Raw genomic sequence first — 24,565 nt, 5'->3', positions numbered from 1 at the left:
ATGAGGATTAATTCGCCAGTTAAATCACCTTTAAGCCCTTGGGACTTGAACTAATGCTGGCCATACACTATACGAAAAATCGGCCGAACACATTTTCGAAAAACCAACGTTCGACCGTGACCGCAAACGATCGTGTCATCATGTAATGACCGATAAATTGTTCAATGGACATGAATAAATAATTTTTTGTTCGTTTTTTTACATATACCTAGTGCAGACAGTTCGGACGGGAAACACATTAACCTTGCAATTTATTGTACGTTCGGCAGAAATTTTCCACACTTCCCGTTCGTTTTTTTTCAACAAAAACGTCACAAACGATTATCGATTTGTGCCCATTAACTTGCCGAAAAACGAACGAAGTGTCTATATGAACGATTTTTTGGCCGATTTTTCGTATAGTGTATGGCCAGCATTAATTTTGTCAGTTACAAAAACAGCCATTTGAACCGATACAGCATATTCCCTTAGTCCTTCTGACAAGGAAGCTGGTATTTTTGGTTGCTATATCTTCAGCAAGGAGGTTTTCGGAATTGGCTGCTCTTTCTTGTAAAGAGCCATATTTGATTATTCAGGACAGAGTGGTGTTACGCCCTTGTCCAGGCTTTTTGCCAAAAGTGGTTTCAGGTTTTCACCTGAGCCAAGATATTGTCCTGACATTGTTTTTTCCAAAACCATGTTCCAGGGAAGAAAAGTCGCTACATTGTCTTGATGTGGTGAGAGCAGTGAGAATCTATTTAAAGACAACTGCTCACGTTCTGCCCTATTTATTCTGCCAGAGGGTCTTAAGAAAGGACAGGCAGCATTGAAATCCACTGTCGCTAAGTGGATTTGGCACGTTTTAATTCAAACTTATAATTTAAGGGGTAAGATTCCCCCTTTTCAAGTTAAGGCGCATTCTACCAGGGCGGTTAGTGCTTCTTGGGCAGTGCGTCAGCAGGCCTCCATGGCTCAGATCTGTAAGGCTGCAACTTGGTCTTCAGTGCATACATTCACAAAAAATGTTATCAGGTGGATGTAAGGAGGTATGAGGATATCGCCTTTGGGCGCAGTGTGCTGCAGGCAGCAATATAAGTCCTCAAGTCTGGGGGTACCCTGCGGGTTGTCTCTCCCTCCCCTCAAGTAGCATTGCTATGGGACATCCCATTAAGTAATTACTTAGGCTCTGTGTCCAATGATGTACGATAAAGAAAATAGGATTTTTATTACAGCTTAAGAGCTATGGGCGGAAGTGACGTTTTGACGCCGCTTCCGCCCTGTAATGGTATGGAGACGGGTGGGGCGCCATCTTCCCCTCACTCATCTCCCTACCAAGCCAAGGAGAGGACCTGATCTCCGCCGCTACTGACTGCTCCGGTAAGCGGCGGAGGGCACCAGAGAGTGATAAAAGTGATCTTGCCGCAAATCCGCCGCAAAGACCACTATTATTGGAAACCGGACCACTCCCTGAAGAAGAGGATACCGGGGTTATGGCAGCTAGCTGCTGCCATAACAAAGATATCCCTCTTCAAAGTGCTGACGTATATTGGCGTGAGCTGGTCCGGAAGTGGTTAATGGACAGCGATTGTCTTCTTCTGATGCGGTTAGGCCTGAAGAGCCTATTGTTTTCTCCTTGAAAAAGGGCTAATTCTTTGTCTGTCTTCAACCTTGAATCTATTTGCAATGCTTGTGGTACTTCAAAAACTTTAGTTTGGATATAGTCACATAGTTACATAGTTATTAAGGTTGAATAAAGACACCAGTCCATCCAGTTCAACCTGAGTGAGTGTGGGGGTGTGTCCACAATTATCCCTATTTATTTAAGGTACCCATATAGCGCCGTCAATTTACACAGCGCTCCACATATACATTGCACACTCACATCGGTCCCTACCGTCAAGGAGCCCACAATCCAAGGTCCCCAACTCACATTCATATACTAGGGCCAATTTCAGACAAAAGCGAATTAACCTACCAGCATGTCTTTGGAGTGTGGGAGGAAACCCATGCAGGCACAGGGAGAACATGCAAACTCCAGACAGGTAGTGTCGTGTTTGGGATTTGAACCAGCGACCCTTTTTACTGCTAGGCGAGAGTGCTACCCACTACACCACTGTGCCGCCAATATGACAGAAGGATGATGTTCTAACCCAGATGCAAAGATGCAGACCTCTGTGTAGTGCTGAGGAAGAGACTAGAACCATTTTGCCTGATAATTTCTGCAACAAGGTAGTTTATGGCTTGACACTTGGATATCTGAGATCCTTCTAAACCTATTAGCCATACAAAATACTTCTTCCGTGCTACTGGCCATATTGGGGATTTCTTCTCCCTCTGAATGGAGAGGGAGACAATGTGTCCCACACTATTTGGAAGACCCCAGGGGGGAAAGAACAATCTGCCCAGGTCTGTCGGAATTGGTTTGCTAAGATATGCAACAGTTACTGGATCCCAGAGAGTGAGGACATGACCAAGCCTCGTCTATCCTTTAATGCTGACTCTAGGCTTACTTGTATACAATTAAATCCTTACAGCAGGGAATAGAGGATTCTATCCTTTAAATTCTGTAGGGTTACCTATGATCTAATGTATTTGAAGTTTGGAGTAGGCGCCCTGACCTCCATAGGATTTCAAACACTAAAAAGGTGAGACCTCTTGGTCTCCAGCATCTAGATATAACTTATCTGAATTTGGAAGATACCGTTGGCCACGCTATATGAGGTGTTGGATCTCAGGAAGGAACATAGGAGGTTCTCGGATCTGAGACTGTACCCACAGATATCATGGCCTGCAGGCCACCGGGCAATTATTGTCCTCATCACCACTGAACGACTGCAGATCCTGATAAGGATCCTGGAGACTATTAGGTTTGTTCAATATACATATTGGCTAATCTGCAGACCCAGTTGGATGTCAGTAGTTTCACTGCTTTCACCTCTGGGAAGCCACCAAGGTTACTGTCAAAGCAATATCCTAATCGCCTTTTTTCTTGCTGATCCCTTGAACGGCTTCTAGGAAACCCGAACCTAAAGGGCTGGCAGACCTGACTGAGAAATACCTCTGACAGGAGTTGACTAGTCTTGCATTCCTTCTCGACAGCAAAGATAGGACTTCCCTGTTTTGCTGAGTCTTTGCAGCATAGCTGAGGCTTTGTTGCGTTTTCGGAAAGTCTTCAGTCTGCAACCACTGCAACTCTGACTTTGGACATCTTGTCCTCCATTGGCATGAATACACAACAAGTAATAGATTGTAATGATTGGTATGCCTAGCAGCTGATGGGCTGAAAGATTATCTAGCTTAGCTACCTCCCAAAAGGGACTTGTCTCTTCTGTGGAGTCACTGTTCCTGGTACAGGAAGCAAGTCTTCCCTTACTACAAAACCAGTTAATATAGTTGTCAACTTTCCATTGGGCCCCTTGGACCACATGGGTTACTACAGGCTACTTCTTTACCCTTTTGCGACCGTGGGACACAACCAATGGGAAAGAGCTATAACTTGTTCAAGTGAGATACTTACACTGTTCTCTCTGCGAGCAAGGCAGGTCATTGCTGTAATAAGACTAGTTGGTTTCTTGATGATGGCTCCTCCCAATTCGATCAGGATCTGAACTAGAACTTTTTTCCCAGGACCTGGAAGACATTGCGCCAGGCTGTTGCCCAAACAAGGCTCACTAGAAGTCCTTGCTCCCGCAAGACGGCCACTACTGGACCTAATATCCTGGAAAATTCCTGGAGTTTGTGGAAAGGCCACAGTCTGCCAGATGAACTTGTAGTGAACTCAAACGGCCAAGCAAAGGTACTTGCAGAAACATGGGCGTCTCGAAGTGTGTATAAAGTATACACACACACACCCCTGCTAGGTCTAAAGACCATCTACAATCTTAGCTTAGGTTTCCACTATTGCGACCTAAAAGTCGTGCGATTTTGCTGCGACTTTTATGAGACTTGAAGCAATGCCTGTGTACTCTTGAGGTCCATGGCCCCAAGTCGCATCAAAGTGGGATCAAAGTAGTGCAGGGACTACTTTGATGTCATTGTGATTTGAAGTCACACCGTTATGAACGGTACTCCTTGGAAATTATGGGGTACGATTTGTGGAAGCCAAGCCTTACTGGTGGCAATGACGCCATATGCAGTTTTGGATTCTAATACTTCTGCTTGTTGACCAAGTCTTACTTTTGACTAAAGAACATGTAGTCATGACTCTTGTTCTCTAATGCGTCATGGAGGGAATGCAATGAGTTCGAGGAGAGGAATGAAACTTCCAATGGCTTACTTAATGCACAGGACCCACCGATCCTAAAGCTCAAATTTACATATAATTCTGTCAGCCGACCCTACTGGACAACTTGGGTTTAGGCAGACAAATAAAGATGATTGATTCTTTATTCTCCTCTATAGTTTTCCCAGGTTTACCTGTCATCCGATCTTCGTTACTTTGCCTTTTGGCTAGCCTCTGGTCATTGGCGATTAACATAAGGCATTAATCCCCCTTCTAGATATCACCGGATCCGACTTGAACAGTCACCACTCTTACTTAAAAGCGGTATGTGTTACTTGTGGGATGAGCCATAAGGGTTAACTGACCATAACAGGCTACATGAGAAACAGCATACAGTCTTGTATCCACAGTAGCTGAACTGCATCACTGGCTACTTCATCTTCACTCTAGGATCAGCCATTATAGAGAGTTTATCACTGGCCAGAGCTCTGCTTTCATCTTGTCTGAGATCCTGACAGTCTGGCTACTGAGTGAGCTAAACCGCAGGTCACAAAACAACTTAATAGTAGTATGAACCTTCTTCACCTCCAGATCCATTCACTGTTCCAGGGTCTCTGCAAAGGATATTGTTTTTTTCTGCTGGCAGAATGGCACCCCTGGCTAATCTGATAAAGCCTGTTTGCCGGATGCTTTTGGAGGCAGAGGTACCCAACAACTTAGTTGTTTGATTAGCTTAGTACCTGAGCATTATGGAATAGAGATCCACACAGTCAGTTTGGACAGAGTTAAAACATCCACTTTTTGCTTCTGATATGCCAACTTGCCATAGCAACTTCCTAGAAGCAAGCTAAGGCTGACCCATCTGGCCAGTCTGATAAAGACTTCCTGGCCAACTGCTTCTGAGGTAGAGGATGCCTTTAAATAAACGCAGCTGTTTAATTAGGCTTGATATGGAACCATTAGCGACTGTAGGTCTTCTCAGTCTCTGCCCATTTGCCACTGCCTCTGGCCTGCAACTTGACTTGCATTTTGGCCAACACACCAGTTACCACAGTCCACTATGATTATTGTAGAGATTTCCTTGGTCTGCCTCTTCTGGCAGTTAAATACTTAGTGGTTCCTTCAGGGCTAAAGAGTACCTGTTTCTGTTGCAGAAGCAGGTTGACTCTCCTCTTCCTGAGAAGTGGTGTTGGTGTTGAGGGATGGAGAGATTTATAATCCATTATGCCCATAATGTGCACTCTTTTAGGATATAGAATATACCTACCTGTCCTCACCTTAATGAACGTTGCTGGTCTCTAGGAAGGCTGATTGTTACTGGTCCACGGATGAGCTGAAAGACTGGAGCCATGCCTGGGAGTGTTTGTTAAAAAACCATCAGTAGTAACCACTACAAGCAGCAAACCACATATCCCTCTGTGTTGTACCATAAATAACAGAAGCAATTACACATTGCTAACAGGTAAAGGACTAAGGAAATGTAACTAATCAAATCCTGACTTTCATTTTAGCATCAAGGTCAGCATGTAAATGCATAGTATTAAACGCATAGCGGTCATTAGTACTGTAGAGTCAATGAAATCACAGGCAAGCAGCACAGGTTAATAGTCATCAGACAATCAGCACTAGCAGGATAAACCTACCTTAGACGCATGTACCGCAAAAGGTCCATACCACAACCAAGCATTAACACACAGTAGAGCAGGCCCTGCATTAATAGGAAAGGCTCAGCACCACCTGTTATCAGCCTAAGCATTAGCAATACTGCAGACAGACCACAACCTTTAAAGCATTAGTAAACATAGTGGCACTATGGACAGCCAATAAGATTCACATGTGTGATATATGCTTTCAGTGGTGCAAGCTAACAGCATACCTGCAGACAATTAGTCAAGCCTGTAGGGCTAGGCCTTGCTGAGTTATAAGGATGAGCTCCGGCGTGTTCGCACAGTCCACGTGCAGAGCCCACCAGGAAGTCGGCACTGCGCTGCGCTAATCACAGGCATGGAGACATTGTCCCGATGCGTGGCTGCAGAGATTGGGAAATGTCTCACCGCCTGTGATTAGCGCAACGCAGTGCCGACTTCCTGGTGGGCTCTGCGCGTGGACTGTGCGAACACGCCTGAGCTCATCCTTACTGAGTTAATAGGAAGGCTTTAGCCCAGCACACCTGCTGTCAGCATTAGCAGTATTGCAAACACAAACCACAACCTGTGAGGCAATAGTAAAACAGATTGAAACCTATGGACAAGCCAGAAAAATTCACGTGTGACATATGCTTTCAGTGATGCAAGACATACTTGCAGCAGTAACTGAATACTATGGATTTGTGCACCATGTGGTGCCTTACCACCTGCATGCTTCATGGCCAAACAGGAAGTCCAATGAATATCCATCCATGGAGTCATGATGAGGGAGCAATCCCTAGAGACCAGATGCCATCACCCCCCTCATCCTGGATCCTGAGGGGAGGAGGTCTCCCCAATATAGGAGTTCTTACAGCCTGTACAGCGGGGAGCTTTGACACAGGAGAGGCTTGAACCTGTGCAGCTTGGCCAGATGAATCCGGCAAGGTGAGGGAAAAGAAAAGTTCTGCTTTTAGCAGCAGCATAACTGGCTGTAGCAGTGAGGGAAAAAAAGAGAATGCTGCCTGCAGGGAGGAGACTTACTTATATAGTATAACCGGTCCTGGAATAGGGCAGGAGGTGGAGCCTACCCATGCATATATGCTGTCATGCTGTGTCAGGAAAGAAGGTTTTGTACATCATAAAAACATAAAACCCAATATAATAATTATGTAAAACCTCGTAAAATCATGCAATTCTTCAATTTCAGTCCAAATTGGTTTACTTTTATATTTTATATTTTATTATACATCTGTGCACTTGTGATATTGTAAAATAGCCAGATTTAAGCTTTATTTTTTTCTGGGCTATTTTCCTCTGTGGTATTCTGGATGTGCCAACATAAAAATAACTATGTCGTTCACTATTTTAACACATATCTATTAGCACACAACAGCTCCTGTTGTGCTTCTCTGTGACGCAGTTGGGAAACCATACTGGTACTTGTAAGATTAAAACATCTGGCGGTCCACAAATTGCCTCTCAGCTAGAATTAGAGGAAAGCACTGGAGGAGAAAATAGATATTAACCTTTCTGTTTAGCAGTACAGCAAGCAGAACTAAAAGGCGCAGTGAAATCTCTGTTTCTGTCACAGTCCATTACAGTGAACTGTAGAGCAAGGCACCCCACAGAAAATCTCATCTAGAAGAGAAGGCCAAATGCATAGATGGTATATGCGTATCAGTGCTGTTCCACCATTGAACACCTCCTTGTTATTCTTGCTTGCAGGTTCCTTTCTATTGTAAGAGTAAATCAGTCAGCAAATGGTTTTCTGCTATATACTTTAATTCAGATTTGCACAGCATTTACACAGCACATGTGTACATTTGTAACTATGTCAAAGTTGGTTGATAATACAAACATATCAAATTTACCCAGCGTATTTTACATGTTCAAGAGTTTCCTGCATATCAGAATTTGTTGATTTCAATTGCCATTACATTCTACATTGCGATGCCCTCAATGCCAAGTAAGTTAACCCCATTGCAGCCTCTGCATAGGGGGGAGAGTTGGGGAAGCTGTATCTTCATCACAGAGAGTGGTATGACCACCTGATCTAGAAGTTCTAAGAGACCCACTTATAAGACAAGATTCCGTAATGGGTACTCCACACTTCACCTGCATTTTACCTTTTATTTATAAAATGAAGAGTGCAGTAATGCCTATGGTTTCCTTTAAGACCCATACACACATCAGAAAATCGGCAGTTAAACTTCGTCCTATGAACGGTCTGCCGATTTTCTGATCGTTAGTATGGTGCTTTTGACAACCGATTACTAATTTTCGTCAGACAAAAACTGGATTTGCAGCCCCCAAAATTTTTGTCTGATTTGACTACAACGTCCGATTTTCGCTTCAGAATTTGATAGGTCATGTAAGAAGGCTCTTCCTGTATCACTTTATTTACTTCTGTCCAGGGCCCCATTTTGTCTAAAACTGAATCCAGCTTCTGAGCTGTTGTCCTGTCACCATTTACCCTTCCATGCACCAATTTTTTAGAGCTGCCCCTACTGGTGACACTAAGTTTGTCACAATTCTGCAACCATCAGTGGTCAATTGTGTCTCTCTCGCCGCCACCTTGTGTCTATACTGTCTTCATTTTCTCATCTCACTGTCTACATTTTGCTCTGCTCCTCCCTCTGCTTACTCCACTTCCTCAGCTGCATCTGCTTATTCTGCTTGGGAGTGGCCTAAAGCTGTCAATCCACACTAATCAGTACATTTTCAGAATCTCCCCTGCCAGCTAATGCATTCAGTCAGTTGGCTCCAGTGCCTGTCAGAATACCCAATCAGTGACTGCATCTGATTAGATGCAGGTGCTCTTTGGCCGAAAATGACTCCTCCTTGTTCAATCAACCTTTTAAAGCTGGGACGTGTTGACAGGGCCACCCACAGCTCAAATGTTCAAACTACGTGTGGAAGTCTTTCACTGGACACAATTTGTTACCAACTGTCATACCAACTAATATCACGGTATATATTACTAATTGTCATATAATCTGCTACTGGCTATCTTGCAGCTGCTACAAAAGCTAATGTCACAGCACATATTCTCTGTATAATCATTATGTTCCTATAAGATTTTTTTTAACCCATTGAAAAACTTTAAAGTTGCATCAATAAATTTCTTGTCTTCCTTGCATCTCATGGATCTCCAACCTCTTGGCACTGAGAGCACGCAAATATGCGTCCTTGCAGGCCTTGGCGCCGGGGCTGCACATTTGCGTGCATTAGTGCAAATAGAGCTGTTACTGATGACTAACAGAAAGCTAACGATCGCCGCTTGCGTTCGTGAGCTTTCCGATCACATGATCATAAGCCTCCCGGCATTCTAAACCCCTTGGCAGGTGCTGGCTCCAAGAGGTTAAGACTTCTAAGAATCATTTAGCACTTTTTGAGGCCTCCTTTGAATAAATTTCTTATAATCTCCTGATTTTAATTGTGCTCTTTACTTTAAAGTGGCTTTATAGTGAAAAGTTGGTCATACCTTAGATTGTGGCTGGTGCGATTTCTCCGCATCTAATTTGCATGACAGGAGATTGTGACCGGCTCTCAATGGAGCAGGTTCACACATCCCAGATGGCGGCTGCGGAGCGAATTGCACAGAGGTCCTGTGCATCTCTGGCTCCATTTCAGGTCCAAATTCAGGCAAAAATTCGGGCCTGATTAGAGTTGCCACCTCATCCCTTTAAACCCGAACACATATGAATTACACAGGTTCTGAGGCTAATTAAATGCAGATAAGGCACCAAGTGAGTTTAATTACCACCTTAATCAGCCGCAGAACCTGTGTAATCAATATGTGTTCGGGTTTAAAGGGATGAGGTGGCAACCCTAGGCCTGATTCATCCCTGAAATGGAGAACAGGGACTCACCGGACCCCTGCTGTCCGCCGCATCTGTCTTAGGTGTGAACCCAGCCTGTAAGCTCCTTGAGGGCAGGGACTGATGTGAATGTACAATGTATGTGTAAAGTGCTGCTGTATATGTAAATTACATGAATTCCAATGGGGGGGGGCTGTTTTTTTGAAACACCTGATCAGAGCCAAAGGCTTTAATGGGCTTCAAAATAGGGTAGGCTCGGGGCGCAGAGCATTGCAAATTGAGCCCACCCAGGTCTGTTACAACAGCGAATAAATATGTATTTTGTAAATTTGTAACACCGATCCTCCTCCAGGCCAATCAGGAAGCGGGTCTTGGGACCCGTCACCCCAGTGGCTGAAAGCACAGGCGATCCTATTGGAAGCCTAGGAGGAGGGGAGGAGAGGACACAGGTGCCGCTGCCTGCCCCGACTGGCAGACAGTGAGCGAGCCCAGGGGGGAGGTTGTTTGCCGCCACCCCCCCCCCAAAAAGAAAACAACCCACCAGCTGCCACTGGGCCCCACCAATGTTAACAACCTAGGCCCCATCTCCTTGCTTCCCTTTTCCGCCAAACTCTTTGAATGCCTGGTCTACAACCAGCTGAATGACCACCTCATTAAGAATAACCTTCTTAACCACTTCAACCCCGAAAGGGTTCACGGCCTTAATGACCAGGCCATTCTTTGCAATACGGCACTGTGTCATTTTAACTGAAAATTGCACGGTCCTGCGATGTTGTACCTAAACAAGATTGATGTCCTTTTCTCCCCACAAATAGAGCTTTCTTTTGGTGGTAATTGATCACCTCTGCGGTTTTTATTTTTTGCGCTATAAACAAAGAAGACTGACAATTCTGAAAAAAAAACTATTTTTTACTTTTTATTTATTCATCAATTTAGGCCAATTTGTATTCTGCTACATATTTTTGGTAAAAAAAAAATTGGTTTGCGCAAAAGTTATAGCGTCTACAAAATAGGGGAAAGATTTAGAGACTTTTTTTTTTTTTTTTAATTGTTTTTACTAGTAATGGCAGGGATAAGCGATTTTTAGCAGGATTGCGGAGGACAAATCTGACCCTAAGTGACACTTTTTGGTGACCAGTGACACCAATACAGTGATCAGTGCTATAAAAATGCATTGATCACGTATAAATTGCACTGGCAGGGAAGGGGTTAACACTATGGGTGATCAAAGGGTTATGTGTTCCCTAGGGAGGCGCTTTCTAACTCTCAGGGGGACGGACTGACTGGGAGTAGAGAGAGATTGCTGTTCCTGATCACTAGGAACAGCTGATCTCTCTCTTCTTGCCTGTCAGAACAGGGATCAGCCTTGTTTACATAGGCAGATCCCCGTTCTGCCTCTCTTTACCACGATCGCGGGTGGCTGGTAGACATCGAGTCCGCTGGACCCGTGGCGACCGCACGCCCGCTGTATCTAATCCACGGACCGACGTACAGGTACGTTGGTTTGCGCAGCCGGCCTGCCCTGCCACAGTATATGTGCGGTGGGCGTTCCGGAAGTGGTTAATCTCCTTCAGTGTGGATTTCTCCCTCAACACTCCACAGAAATAAAACTCACTAACCATTTTCTAACAGCTAAAACCAATGGACACTATTCTGTACTCCTACTTCTGGACCTTTTAGGTTGCCTTTATTAAGTTGACACCTCCCCCCCCCCCCCCCCAAAAAAAAAAAATCTTTACTCCTTTGGTCTCTGTAACTGTATTCTTCGTTGGTTCTAATCCTACCTATCCCACCACATCTTTAGTGTCGCCTACTATTCTACTTCCTCCTCTCTTCTTCCTTTCTGGGTTGGGGACTCCCAAAGTTCTGTTCTTGGACCTCATCTATTATCAATCTGTACCTCTTCCCTGGGTTAGCCGACCACTCCCCATGGCTTCCAATATTTCAATGCTGATGACACCAAAATCCAGTGCTACCCTTGTTGTTGGAATGAGAACTTTTTTAAATAGCACAGGTATGCAGAGTCTGCATTGTTCAGTTTGCTGATTAGCCCAGTCCTGTCAACATGGAAGAGTCACATAATTTCATTGCTACTGGTAGCTTAACCAGAGCATCCAGAGAGTGAGGAGAAGGGGAATACATTGAACCTCTTGCGTTGTCCTGTATTGCTAAAACACAAGTATGCTTTGTTTCAGTTAGCCCATGTGAAGTCATGTAAGCACACGCTAAAAGCCTCCGTACTTTCCTTTTCATCGGAAGCTAAATTAAAGCAATCGTATCCACAAAGTTTGTATTCTGAACCTGTAGTTTTGTCAGCCTTTGATCACAATGACTGGATTCTAAGCTGGAATTCAGTGTAGACTTGTATTACTAGAGGCCTGGATAATTTGTGATTAACAAATCCCATTAATCTCTTCTGCGTATAAGACTAATATGTATGATGAGTGAAGACACTTATCTCCCACAGGACATCATGACCCAATATCTGTTTTTGTTTTGAACACTCATTAATAGAAGGCATTTTAATTTCATGTGTTGTCATTATACGGTAGACAGAAAAAATAGAACTGTTAATTCTACGCAAACAATAAAATGGAACTCCAAAAAAAATATATTCATCCTTTTATGTTGTATTCCTCACCATATATGCACTATGTACACAGTTAATAGCCCCCTTCACCTTTGAAAAAAAAGGTGGATGATTGCAGAGTGACACATTAAAAATAGTTGATGAAGTTCTGCATCCCATCTTCTCCAGCAGCTTTCTAAGTGGTCAATACATCGGGAACAGAAGACTGAGGAGGTCATATCCTGTAAGCATGACCAGATGTTAGACTGAGAGCATTGTGTAAAGCAGTCCAGCTTTGGCTGTCCCTACCAATGCCAGTGCTGCTGGAGTTTAGCTTTAGAAACAGGAAAAGTAATGACATCTTTGTATACCATATTCTCAGACTCCAGTCTAATGCCGAGTACACACGATCGCACATTCCGACAACAAAATCCATGTTTTTTTTCCGACGGATGTTGGCTCAAACTTGTCTTGCATACACACGGTCACACAAATCTTGTCAGAAATTCCGAATGTCAAGAACGCGGAGACATACAACACGTACGACGAGCCGAGAAAAATTAAGTTCAATAGCCAGTGCGACTCTTCTGCTTGATTCCGAGCATGCGTGGAATTTTGTGCATCGGAATTGTGTACACACGATCGGAATTTCCGACGACGGATTTTGTTGTCGGAAAATTTGAGATCCAGATCTCAAATTTTGTTTGTCGGATATTCCGACGGAAAATGTCCGATGGAGCCTACACACGGTCGGAATTTCCGACAAGTTCCCATCGAACATTTCCCATCGGAAAATCCGACCGTGTGTACACAGCATAAGGGTGATTTAAAGGAAATCAACATAATTTGTTTACATTTTCAGTGGTATCATTTTTTGTAATCTTTTAAATATGAAATATTAGTAGAAATGTAAATGTCTTCATAATTCGTGGGTGAAAACCATCTGACTAAAGCACACAAATAGTGGCAGACTTTCACATTAGAAAGCTCTCATGCTTTTCCAAAACTATGGTTTGTATAGAACCTCTAGTAAATGTTAAAAAATCTTTATAAAAGTTACAATATTGTATAAAACAACAGATGTAATTTTAAATGATTTACAGCCCAAAAGGACTGGTCTACACTGGTGTCAGCCCTCCACGGTGGACTGCTTTTCAGAGGGTGGTTGACAGGTGGCTGGGAAGAGATATGTTGGCTTCTCACTGCATGTTTTAACCCTGAGCAGCTGGCATCACTGCAGCGCAACCACATGCATTACAAGCAGTTGTGGCATGGCCCCATTCACTTGAACTTTTCTCCTAACAACTGATCTGTCTCAACAAAAATAATTAATTTGGACCTTTTAGTAGCCATGTCTACATGAACATATTTTTGGCATGTTGCAATATACAATTCTGAATTTTGCTCTACTTTTTCTTTACATATATAAAAAAGTTCCCGAACCAATGATCAGAGACTTTGCCTAGGCCGGGGTGATGCAATCTGTCAGCCTTGGACAGGTGGAGCAATTTCTCCCCAATGCTCATTTGGATTTTAGTTAATAGTTGTAGTAGGGTGGTTGTTGTAGTGAACACACAAGTACTGCACAGGCAAATTGATGTAAATGTCATCTCTGAGCCATTATCTCAGTCCAGGAAACCAATACTAGCCCTGGATGATAGAGGAACAAAGATGGTTCTTTCTAGAAAGGATAAAACATTGTAGATTAAAGTATTTTCCTACAGCATACCTGTAAGTGTCACATATTGCTCACCAGGGCCGGACTTTCCATTGGGCTTGACAGGGCTCAAGCCCAAGGGCCCCGGCCAATAGGGGGCCCCGCCGGGCCCTGTCCTTTCCGAAAGCCGCCGAGAGAGGCCGAAAGCCGGCTCTGTATCTCGGCAAGGCTACACTGACAAGTCTGCAAATGACACTGGGGCAAGGCTACACTGACAAGTCTGCAAATGACACTGGGGCAAGGCTACACTGACAAGGCTGCAGATGGACATGATAAGGCTGCATTAATGGGCATTTAAATGTAAGTTTTTTTTCCTTAAACTTCCCTCCTAAAAGTTTTTTCCTTAAAATTCCCTCCTAAACTTGGGGTGCGTGTTATACGCCGGCATTTTTATTGCTTTTATTAATCGTGGACCCAGGACGAATACCAGTACAGTATCCCCCACTTATACGTTTATATATTATCTACTTTTGTGAGTAGCCATTTGGCTGTTTTGTCTTGTCCAATTAAACAGAAGTTCTTTAATACTGCACTGAGTCTAGCGCACCTTGTCCTTTTCTATTTCTGTTTTATAGAGCTGTGCATATGTATAGAAGGTAGGGCCTGAAAGTGACTCAAGCCCAGGGGCCCCCACCACCCTAAGTCCTGCCCTGTTGCTCACCATGCATGCACTTCACAAAAAATATATATCTGATGCTCAATCCACTAAATCACCACCTCATCCCTTTAAACCTGAACACATATACATTACACAGGTTCTGATGCTAATTTAAATGCAGAAGACACTAAGTGAGTTTAACTTCCACCTTAATCAGCCACAGAACCTGTGTAATGTATATGTGCTCGGGTTTAAAGGGATGAGGTGGCAACCATACTCTCCTCCTACCTCAGACAGCAGTGTGAAGCAATAAAGCAGTGCGGCCATAGCCAAATTGCACGAAGGGTGATTGTGGCTTAAAGGGACCACAGTTAAAAATAATATCTGATACCAACAAAGCCTGGGGAATGCCCAGGAAAAAATCCAAGCCTACTTACCACCAGCTCGCAGACAACCAATTAACCTGTCTAATAGTATGCGTCAAAAATAATATCTGAGCCTACTCCCTCTATGCTCCGTACAAATATGCCATAGCCCTTTAATCCAGAAAACATGCTTTAATGGGTGTGCTTCAAGCAAGAGTGTAACAGACATGTTCAAAACTCAGCACACTCTTTTTATAAAAATGAAGCTATTCCATTACGTATGCATTTCTACACAGAGCCTGCCAAAAAGAAGAACTTAACCACTTGCCGACCAGTGCACGACGTTATACGTCGGCACAATGGCACGGCTGCGCAAATGGGCATACCTGTACGTCCCCTTTAAGATGCGGCATTGTGGGCGCGCGTCTGCCACATACTCCGTGATCATGCCCGCCGACTCGATGTCCGCCGGTGTCCCGCGATCCTGTCACGGAACGGCTGAATAGGGGGATACATATGTAAACAAGGCATTTCCCTGTTCTGCCTAGTGACATGACAGGGATCTACTGCTCCCTGTCATTGGGAGCAGTAATCGCTGTCATGTCAGTGGTAGCCCACCCCCTCCCCTACAGTTAGAATCACTCCCTAGGTCACACTTAACCCCTTGATCACCCCCTAGTGTTTAACCCCTTCACTGCCAGTGTCATTTATACAGTAATCAGTGCATTTTTATAGCACTGATCGCTGTATAAATGACAGTTGTCCCAAAATAGTGTCAAAAGTGTCCGGTGTCCGCCATAATGTCACAGTCATGATAGAAATCGCAGATCGCCAGCAATACTAATAAAAAAAAATTAATAATAAAAATGCCATAAATCTGTCCCCTATTTTGTAGAAGCTATAACTTTTGCGCAAACCAATCAATATACGCCTATTGCGATTTTTTTTTTTTTTTTACCAAAAATATGTAGAAGAATACATATTGGCCTAAACTGAGAAAGAAATTTGTTTTTTTGTATATTTTTTTAGGGATATTTATTATAGCAAAAAGTAAAAAATATTGCTTTTTTTAAAATTGTCGCTGTTTTTTTGCTTATAGCGCACAAAATAAAAAACGCAGAGGTGATCAAATACCACCAAAAGAAAGCTCTATTTGTGGGAAAAAAAGGGCGTCAATTTTGTTTGGGTGCAACATCCCCCGACCACACAATTGTCAGTTAAATCTACGCAGTGCCGTATCGCAAAAAGTGCTCTGGTCAGGAAGGGGGTAAATTCTTCTGTGGCTGAAGTGGTTAAGGAGTAATGTATTTAGTGCCGTGGTCAGGAGTATGTTATATACAGCCCAGCATAAAGAGTGCAGTAGATAGGAGTAGGCAATTTAACACAGAGCAGGGGAATTTATCAAAACTGGAGCAGCTCTGCATGGCAACCAATCAGCTTCTGTCGTCATCTTGTTCAGTTCTGCTTTGAAAATCAATAAATAGAAGCTAATTGGTTGCCTTGCACAGACATTCCAGATAGTGGCTCCTCCAATTTTGATAAATTCCCCTTAGTGTCTATAGTACAGGGGCCAGGAGTGCGTCATGCACAGGCCACCTTTCAGAGTATGACCAAAATTACCCTCTTTCCCAATAAAACCCCCCCCCAGGAAACCCATAACCCCCCTAACAACCCTAAACACCCCTCCCTTCCCTTGATAAAAAAAGACCCCTCAGCACAGATGGACCCCCCTCCTCAGCACAGACCCTCAGTACAGACGCCCCCCACCCCACTACTGACTCCTTAGTACAACAGACCCCTCACTGCATACGCCCCTCTCCTTCCCCACTACAGACCCCTCACTACCGATCTCCCCCCTTCCTAAGCTCACCCACCACACCAGATGTCCAAATGCGGTGACAGTTCAGAGTGAGGGAAAGTCCTACCCTCAGCTTTGTCATATGAACAGGGCAGGGAAGGAGTCCTCCCCTTAGTCTGAACCGATTCTGTCAGGGGAGCATTGGTTGCTGACTGTCTGGTGGTGTTGTGGCCATCTGAATGAGTCGGCACCTCATAGTAGTGAGTTTCAACCCCGTAGTGCACAGCTGCAGCTGCTGTGCCAGGGAGGGAGTGAAGGAGAGAGTCTATTGCTTTATTTTGGCTCCAACTAGACTTTAAATATTCACATAGCTATTTCTCCTCATTCTCTACAGGTAAGGCAAGAATAAGCAACTGGAGCCTGTTTGGACATAGCATATGTTTACTTTAATTTCGATATATGAGAATATTACATGGTGTCTGTTGCACTTTTAAACTGGATTAAAACACTGCCCATTCATGTCCACGGGGACACCGTTGTACTGCTCCCACCCCGGAAGTGATGTCACTTGTTGTCATCAGGCGTCTTCCTGAGTTTCCAGGAAGTGGATTCCCCTGGCACTGAGCTGGTTCCCTGGGGTCTGGTAAGGTGCCTGTGTGACATCGGGTGTTTACTGACTGGTGCACTACAGCGGGGATGATCCTACTGGCGTCTTTTGAGGTTTTTTCCCCATTCCTGGCAATTCTGAAGCTTCTGGTCGGGTGAACCTAGTGCATACCTCCCAACATTTTGAGATGGGAATGAGGGACACCTAATACCCAACGTATGTAGGCATAGGACACGCCCCCTGCCACACCCCCTTAAAGAAGAGTTGACCAAAAATAAGGTTAATTAAATCCACAAGGGCTTTTTTTTACCACTACTATTCCTTTATACTGGCTTTTAAAATTTACAAATGCAGCAATTTAGAATTTGGATGAAAGGTTTAGCACTGGGAAACACTTTTTGAAAGATAAAAAGTGCATTTTATATACATCTATATAGATCAAACCAAAATGAGGGACAAATAAGGAGGACAGAGGGACATTGCTCCAAATCAGGGACAGTCCCTCGAAATCAGGGACAGTTGGGAGCTATGTCCTAGTGTGTGGTTTTTGGACCCCTCTGAGTGCAGCTACTTCCGGCATGTAGAGTTGAGACATGGATTGACCCATTTATCAATCCTGCATCCCTTTTTTGCTTATGTGTTCCTACACCTGTATTCATCTGACTAAATAAAAAAGAATGTGCAATATAACATGGAATTGAATTAATTATAATTATTTATTTATTTGTGTATTTATGATGGAGTTTTTTTGTTTTGGATATAGGTTTTTGATATGGATTCTGACGTTTTTACTGTAGTGCAAATATATATATATATATATATATATATATATATATATACACACAGTATTTCACTAAAGTGAGTACACCCCTCACATTTTAAATATTTTATAATATCTCACTTTTGTTGCTAGTGGTTTAGACATTAATGGCTGTGTGTTGGGTTATTTTGAGGGGACAGCAAATTTAAAGTGTTATACAAGCTGTACACTCACTACTTTACATTGTAGCAAAGTGTCATTTCTTCATTGTTGTCACATGAAAAGATATAATAAAATATTTACAAAAATGTGAGGGGTGTACTCACGTTTATGAGATACTGTGTATATATATATATGTGTGTGTGTATATTTATATATAACTATATACAGTAATTCATTTTTTTCCCCGCCCCTTTGAGGGCGTGGCTCTTTTTGACACACAATTTTCAGTTCCACAATTCCCTATAAAAGCGCTTGCCCATGGTGTACGAGACTAGCCTAGCTCTGAGGAAGGGGGTGCACCCCTGAAACGCATTAGCTGTACCCCGTGTTCTGTGCATGTCCATGCACTGTGTTTATGGCCTTTTGTCAGTTGCATTTTGTGAGTACCCACTTTTATACAAAAATGTTTTATTATTAAATTATCTTTGGTAGTGCACTAGGTGTGCGCACCTTCCCTTTCTGTTTTTGTTGGATTTTGAAGTTGAATTAAAGCCTACTGCTTTCGACTGCTTTGCTCAAATTTCTTGTATATTTTTACAATCGGTTACTGTACTGTTTCAATGCAGATTTATGCTAGTTGGTTTATACTACGTGAGTGCACAATGCATGTGAGATTTTGATATATCCATATGATGGTTGTGTGCTTTTGATGAATATAATTATAGATTTGAGTGCTCATCTTCATATGATTTGTAAAGGTTCACGCTAGATTACAACTCTGCTGTGTATTGATTTTATATGTGATATCTTGTATCTAATGTTTTGCAAATTATTGTTTTTTATTTTAGCTCATGGACAAGATGACTTCAGCTTGGAAGATGCTCTTGACGATATCCCAACTGTAAAACGTAAGTATCCACCTTGTAAACTGGCAAACTAAATTATTTTAGGGCTTGTTGACACTTGTGTTGGTCTCTGAAGGCAGATCGTTCTTTAGAGAGCATTTGACAGGGGGTAAGGAGGCATTGTATTGCCTCCTCACTGCCTGCTTTAACCCCTAGTTCTCCACATTAGCGTGCCGCAACTGTGTGCAATGCATGCGGTTTCCCGGGTGCTTGCAGGGTGGGTGCTACAGCTGATGAAAGCAACAGGGGATATAATTTCTGCTGTGGCTGCGAAGCAAAGCGTCAGTCACAGCATGTGTACACCACCGCCTACGACCTCTGCAGATAAAGTGTGTGGCGGTTGGAGGGAGAGTAAAAGCATGGTTTGGTTTTACCGCTCCCCAGCCTCACATATAAACAAGCCTTTATATTTTATAGCTATTCTAGAAAAAATCTAATAAAGCACATATTCATTTACAATTTGCTGTTTTGTCTAAAGCAGGCAATACACTATTCAGGTTCTGTGTACTGTGGGAGACAGTGGCGGCCTTTTTTAATTTTTTTTTTGGGGGGGGGGGAGGGCACGGCAAACAACCACCCAACCCCGTTCCCACTCGGACGGGTCACCCGCACCCCTCCTCCCGGGTCTCGCGGTCGGTCATCCAGCCCATTGCTTACCCCATCTTTGTTCCAGACAGGCAGCGCTCCTACAGGTGGCGGGTGGGCGGGTGTCTCCTCTGCATCATGGCGACTTCCGCTGTACGTCTCCTCCCTCCTCCTCCTAGGCGTCCAATAGGATCGCCTGTCCTTTCAGCCAATCGGGTGATGGGTCTCAGACCCTTTTCTTGATTGGCCTGGAGGAGGATCAGTGAGAGAATAGCAAATATTCATTTGCTATTGTCACACAACTGGGTGGGCTCAGAGCACAGTGCTCTGTCCCCCGAGCCCACCCTTTTTTGAAGCCAATTAGAACCTCTGGCTCTAATCACGTGTTCCAAACCACCCATTGGAATCCATGCGTGCGGCGCCCTGCATGTAGATCAGGGGGCCGGACGCATATAGTGAATGCAGGGTCCTCGGTTTATTAACACTTTAACATCTTGAATACTTATTCTGCTTTTCCATGTCAGAATATGACACATTGAAGTTTACTAAAGGCAAATATACTGTGCACTGCAAGTGAAATTGCTCTATTTCTGAGGGGAAGCTCTGCTGATTTCCATTATCCAATCATGTGCAAGCAAAAATTATGTTTTTTTTTCCCCCTTGCATGTGAATGGGGATTCTTTGCAAAGTAAAGCTTTACCTCATTTACTAAGCTCTGCAGCAAGTGCACTTGCAGTGCAAAGTATATTTGCCTTTAGTAAATCAACCCCAGTGTTTTCCCCATTGACTTCAGCAGGTAATCCTCTGACCCCAAAGCAGGCAATAGCCGATGATAGGGTAACAGTAAAACAATGGCTGCCCTTTTTTTGAGTTAGTAGCCATTTCCTGTATCAAGGTTTCTGGTGGTGGGAATAAATATCTGTGGCACTAGCTCTTCCTCTCAATCTTCTAGTCTAGTGGAACCATTGGAGTGCACAGAGACCTAAAAAGGCAACAACTCACTATGAGAATCTCCATCTGTGTCGCTGTGTATATATAATAATAATAATGTTGTGTTCTTATTTTACCCTGACAGCTAAGCCTAAACCACCAAAACCTCCGCAAAAACCTTCAGGTAAGAAATTCTTAAAATAAGTTTGCTAACGATTATTAGAAAGCTGGTTAAACAGTTATTTATAATTCAACTGCTATGTCATTTTTTTTCCTGAAAAGGAGCATCTAGAGCAGTGTTTCTCAACTCCAGTCCTCAAGGTGCCCCAACAGGGCATGTTTTCAGGATTTCCCTCAGATGAAATGGCTGTGGTAAATATTAAGGCAGTGAAACGGATCAAATCACCTGTGCAAAATAATGGCAAGCCTGAAAACATGACCTGTTGGGGCACCTTGAGGATTGGAGATAAGAAACACTGATCTAGACACTAGAAATTTGGTGTCACCCATTGGCATTTCACTCATGGTTGTACAGCAGTGGTTCTCAACCCTGTCCTCAAGTACCCCCAACAGGCCATGTTTTGGAAATTTCTCTTAAAATAGCTGTCCAAAATACCAAGCCATTGACTCTGATTTAAAGCACCTGTGCAAGATAAAGGAAAACCTGCAAACATGGCCTGTTGGGGGGTATTTGAGGACAGGGTTGAGAACTGATGTTGTACAGTATGTGTTGTGTGTGCATACCACTAAGCTGTACTTGGCTTTCTGCTGCAGATCGGTGATCTACACTCTACTCCATCTCATATAATATTAAACAGAATGTAATAAGCTGTCAGATGACTCAGCACATTGGTTTACAAACTCAATGCGTGTGGCTATTGATTTCTTTTCCATTCTGGTTTAATTATTGGTGTTTAATAGAATCTTTTATGCCTCTATGTTTAGAACTTTACCTTTAAAGAGCTATTAAACCCAAAACCAAAAATGTAATATATTGCAGCTTACCAATCATTAGATGTGGTGGCTGCATTGGGTTTTTTTTAGACCCCTTTCACACTGAGGCCCTTTACAGGCGTTTTAGCACTAAAAATAGCGCCTGCAAAGTGACTCTCCTCTCACTCCATGTGAAAGCCCGAGGGCTTTAACACTGGAGCGGTGTGCTGGCAGGACGCTCAAAAAAAGTCCTGCAAGCAGCATCTTTGAGGCGCTGTAGGAGTGATACATCACTCCTACAGCGCCTCAAAGATGCTGAAGATACTTGAAATCAATGGTCTGCACCAGCAATCCTTTTTCGGCCACTAGCGGGGGTTGCTAGCGCCCAAAAAGCACCGCTCAAGCGACGGTAAATCGCTGCTAAATATAGCGGCGCTTTACCACAGACGCCTGGGGTGGCTCAGTTTGAAAGTGCCCTTAGGCTTTTTTCCCTCTGTTTTCACCTGGTGATCTGGTCAATAACCATTGGTGTGCACAGCCTATTGCTGCATACACACATGCCCTTCTCTGCAGCCTCAGCTAGATGGGACAATGAGTGAATGGGAAGTGCTCTGTGCTGAGCGGCTTGCCGTTCATTTACAAACTGAAGTATAGTAAAAAATAGTGTACTGTACTTCAGTTATGATTGAACACAGTGAATGAGTGTGTTCATTTAGAAAAGGAAGGGGCCGGTAAATTTCATATTAATTAGCACCTTTCCCCGCTCTTTATCCTGAAACATCCCCTGCAGCAGCCAGGGGCAGAGGAGAGGAGGGAGGCCAGCAGCACTGCGGTAGGGGGGAGCAGCACGGGAGGATGCCTGGGCAGTATGTGGAATTGGCACCACACAGGATGATTAGGGTGTGCCCAGGCACACCTGGCACACCCCCTGTGCATGCCTATGTCTGTATCACACCTCCTGTATTAGAATGCCTTCACTCTGGATTGTCAGTCTGGGGGGAAGGGAGTGTTAGATGGACTAGCAGATTTAAATATGCCAACAAATTGAAGGTGAACCCAGATAAAACTTTCATAAACAGTTACAGCAAACAATTTATTTTCTCTTGGAATACATATTTTACATACAGTAAATAAAAGGTGATCATTGTAAGCACCTTTGTCTACATCTGCAGAACAGTTTGTTCTGTTGAGAAACAGCAGACTTACTGGTCAGATCACCAGGAAAAAATAATGGGAAAAAAGCAGAAAGAATTGGCAAGCTGCTAAAATGTTTGCTTTTTGGTTGAATACTACTTTTAATCTGAAGTAAATGCTACAGACATATTGGGGTCCCTATGAGTTTCTGCTATAATGTTCAAGCATTCTTGCATTGTTTGCACATTATGATAAGGTTTCCATGCAAAGCTGCCCTCTAGTAATGTGATTTCTGTGCTCCTCATCGCTTCATTACTGGCTCTTGTCCTGAGTCTTTGGCAATCTTGGTTTTTCACTGGGAAACTCTGCCACCTAGTTCTAAATAGGTGAACATGCACTAGCAGTGATCCCCACCCCAAACCTGTACAGTATATTGGTTTTGTATCCTGCTCCTAACAAACACATCTCACTTTCCCATTGCCTCTTCCACATACAGAGCTCATACTAGCAGTGTATGGGCATTATAATCCTCCTCAGTGCAAGAACATTTACTCTTGATCAGCTCCCCAGAGATCAGTCTCAATGCTATATGCATTGTTAAGCCTGTGTGATCACTCTCCGGTGTATGAGCATTAACTCTTTAGTGATCAACCATTCGAGCATGTGCGTCAACTCCTTAGTGGCCTTTCAGCTTTGGCTCACTCTCTTTGTAGGAATAGAGTTAGTATGTTCTAAGCTTCATAAATAATGCTCTCCCCTCAGACACCAAAGAGTAGGATTAAAATTCACAGCAATAGTTTTCTATAGGGAAGGCACATTTGTATACAGTAAAATCTATTCTCTATCAAGATTCTATGAGTTTTGCTCTCTGAATGTCAGGTATTAAAGCGGAAGTAAACCCATAGATTTACCAGTTTAAAAAAACTGTTACATTTTCGCAAGGTGCCGGAAATGTAACTGTCACAGTGGATGTGCATTCAACCAAACTGTCAAACCATCCAGTGGCTAGTGTAGTAACTGATCACATGTTCAGCACAATGGCAGTTGAAGATCAAACAGAGGTCAAGATGGCCGAAGACGATAGGAGGGTTTACTTCCACTTTAGACCCCTTTCACACTGGAGCGTTTTGCAGGCGCTATAGCGTTAAAAATAGCGCCTGCAAACTGCCCCAAAACAGCTGCTCCATTCACTCCAGTGTGAAAGCCCGAGGGCTTTCACACTGGAGCGGTGTGCTGGCAGGGCATCAGAAAAAGTCCTGACAGCAGCTTCTTTGGAGCGGTGAAGGAGCGGTGAACTCACTGCTCCTCCACCGCTGCTCCCCATTGAAATCAATGGGGCAGCACTGCGATACCGCCGGCAAAACGCCCCACCGGTGGCGTTTTGCGGCTGGATTTAACCCCTTTACGGGCCACTAGTGGTGGGTTAAAACCTAGCGGCCGAATAGCACCGGAGGGGGGGCAGCTTCCTGCCAGTCAGCTAGTATTTTCATAGGGAGGTCAGCAATGTAACCCCTGCATTTCTTTCAAGATTTACAGTGTAAGAAAAGGAAAAATCACAAACACACACACACGTTATTCTAATTATGATGAACTAGATATTGTATGTGTCTGGTTTCTGTATTTGGATATACAAATATTTAACAGCGCTAATGGATTAATAAAGTGCAGTAATAGTATACAACAAAGTAAAGTGCAAAGTGCTTCCAACGGCAATTCAAGTATCCAGGTTGAAAGGAGTCTCAAAAAAACACACCCAAAGAACACACTCCCCTCCTGTGACCCCACTTACCAGAGCTTATTGACCCCCTCAGCTTTGCAGTCCAGGGGTCAAAAATACTTAGTGAGGTTGTGG

At 43.6% G+C, this 24,565-nt stretch overlaps 1 protein-coding gene across 2 annotated transcripts in view; it reads left to right on the top strand.

Moving 5' to 3' along the window:
- The window catches only part of CD99L2 (CD99 molecule like 2), a 150,324-nt gene that overhangs the window by 84,428 nt on the left and 41,331 nt on the right, over positions 1-24,565 (top strand). For both annotated transcript variants that reach the window (XM_073599285.1, XM_073599286.1), the window contains exons 2-3: positions 19,075-19,134; positions 20,792-20,830. In XM_073599285.1, coding sequence (XP_073455386.1) covers positions 19,075-19,134; positions 20,792-20,830 — 99 coding nt within the window. The remainder of the gene's footprint in view (positions 1-19,074; positions 19,135-20,791; positions 20,831-24,565) is intronic.

The sequence above is a fragment of the Aquarana catesbeiana genome, linkage group LG09, assembly GCF_042186555.1.
Source record: "Aquarana catesbeiana isolate 2022-GZ linkage group LG09, ASM4218655v1, whole genome shotgun sequence".
In the NCBI taxonomy this organism is placed as follows: Eukaryota; Metazoa; Chordata; class Amphibia; order Anura; family Ranidae; genus Aquarana; species Aquarana catesbeiana.
Note: the sequence above shows the minus strand (reverse complement) of the source record. Positions and strands in the feature narration are given on the sequence as shown.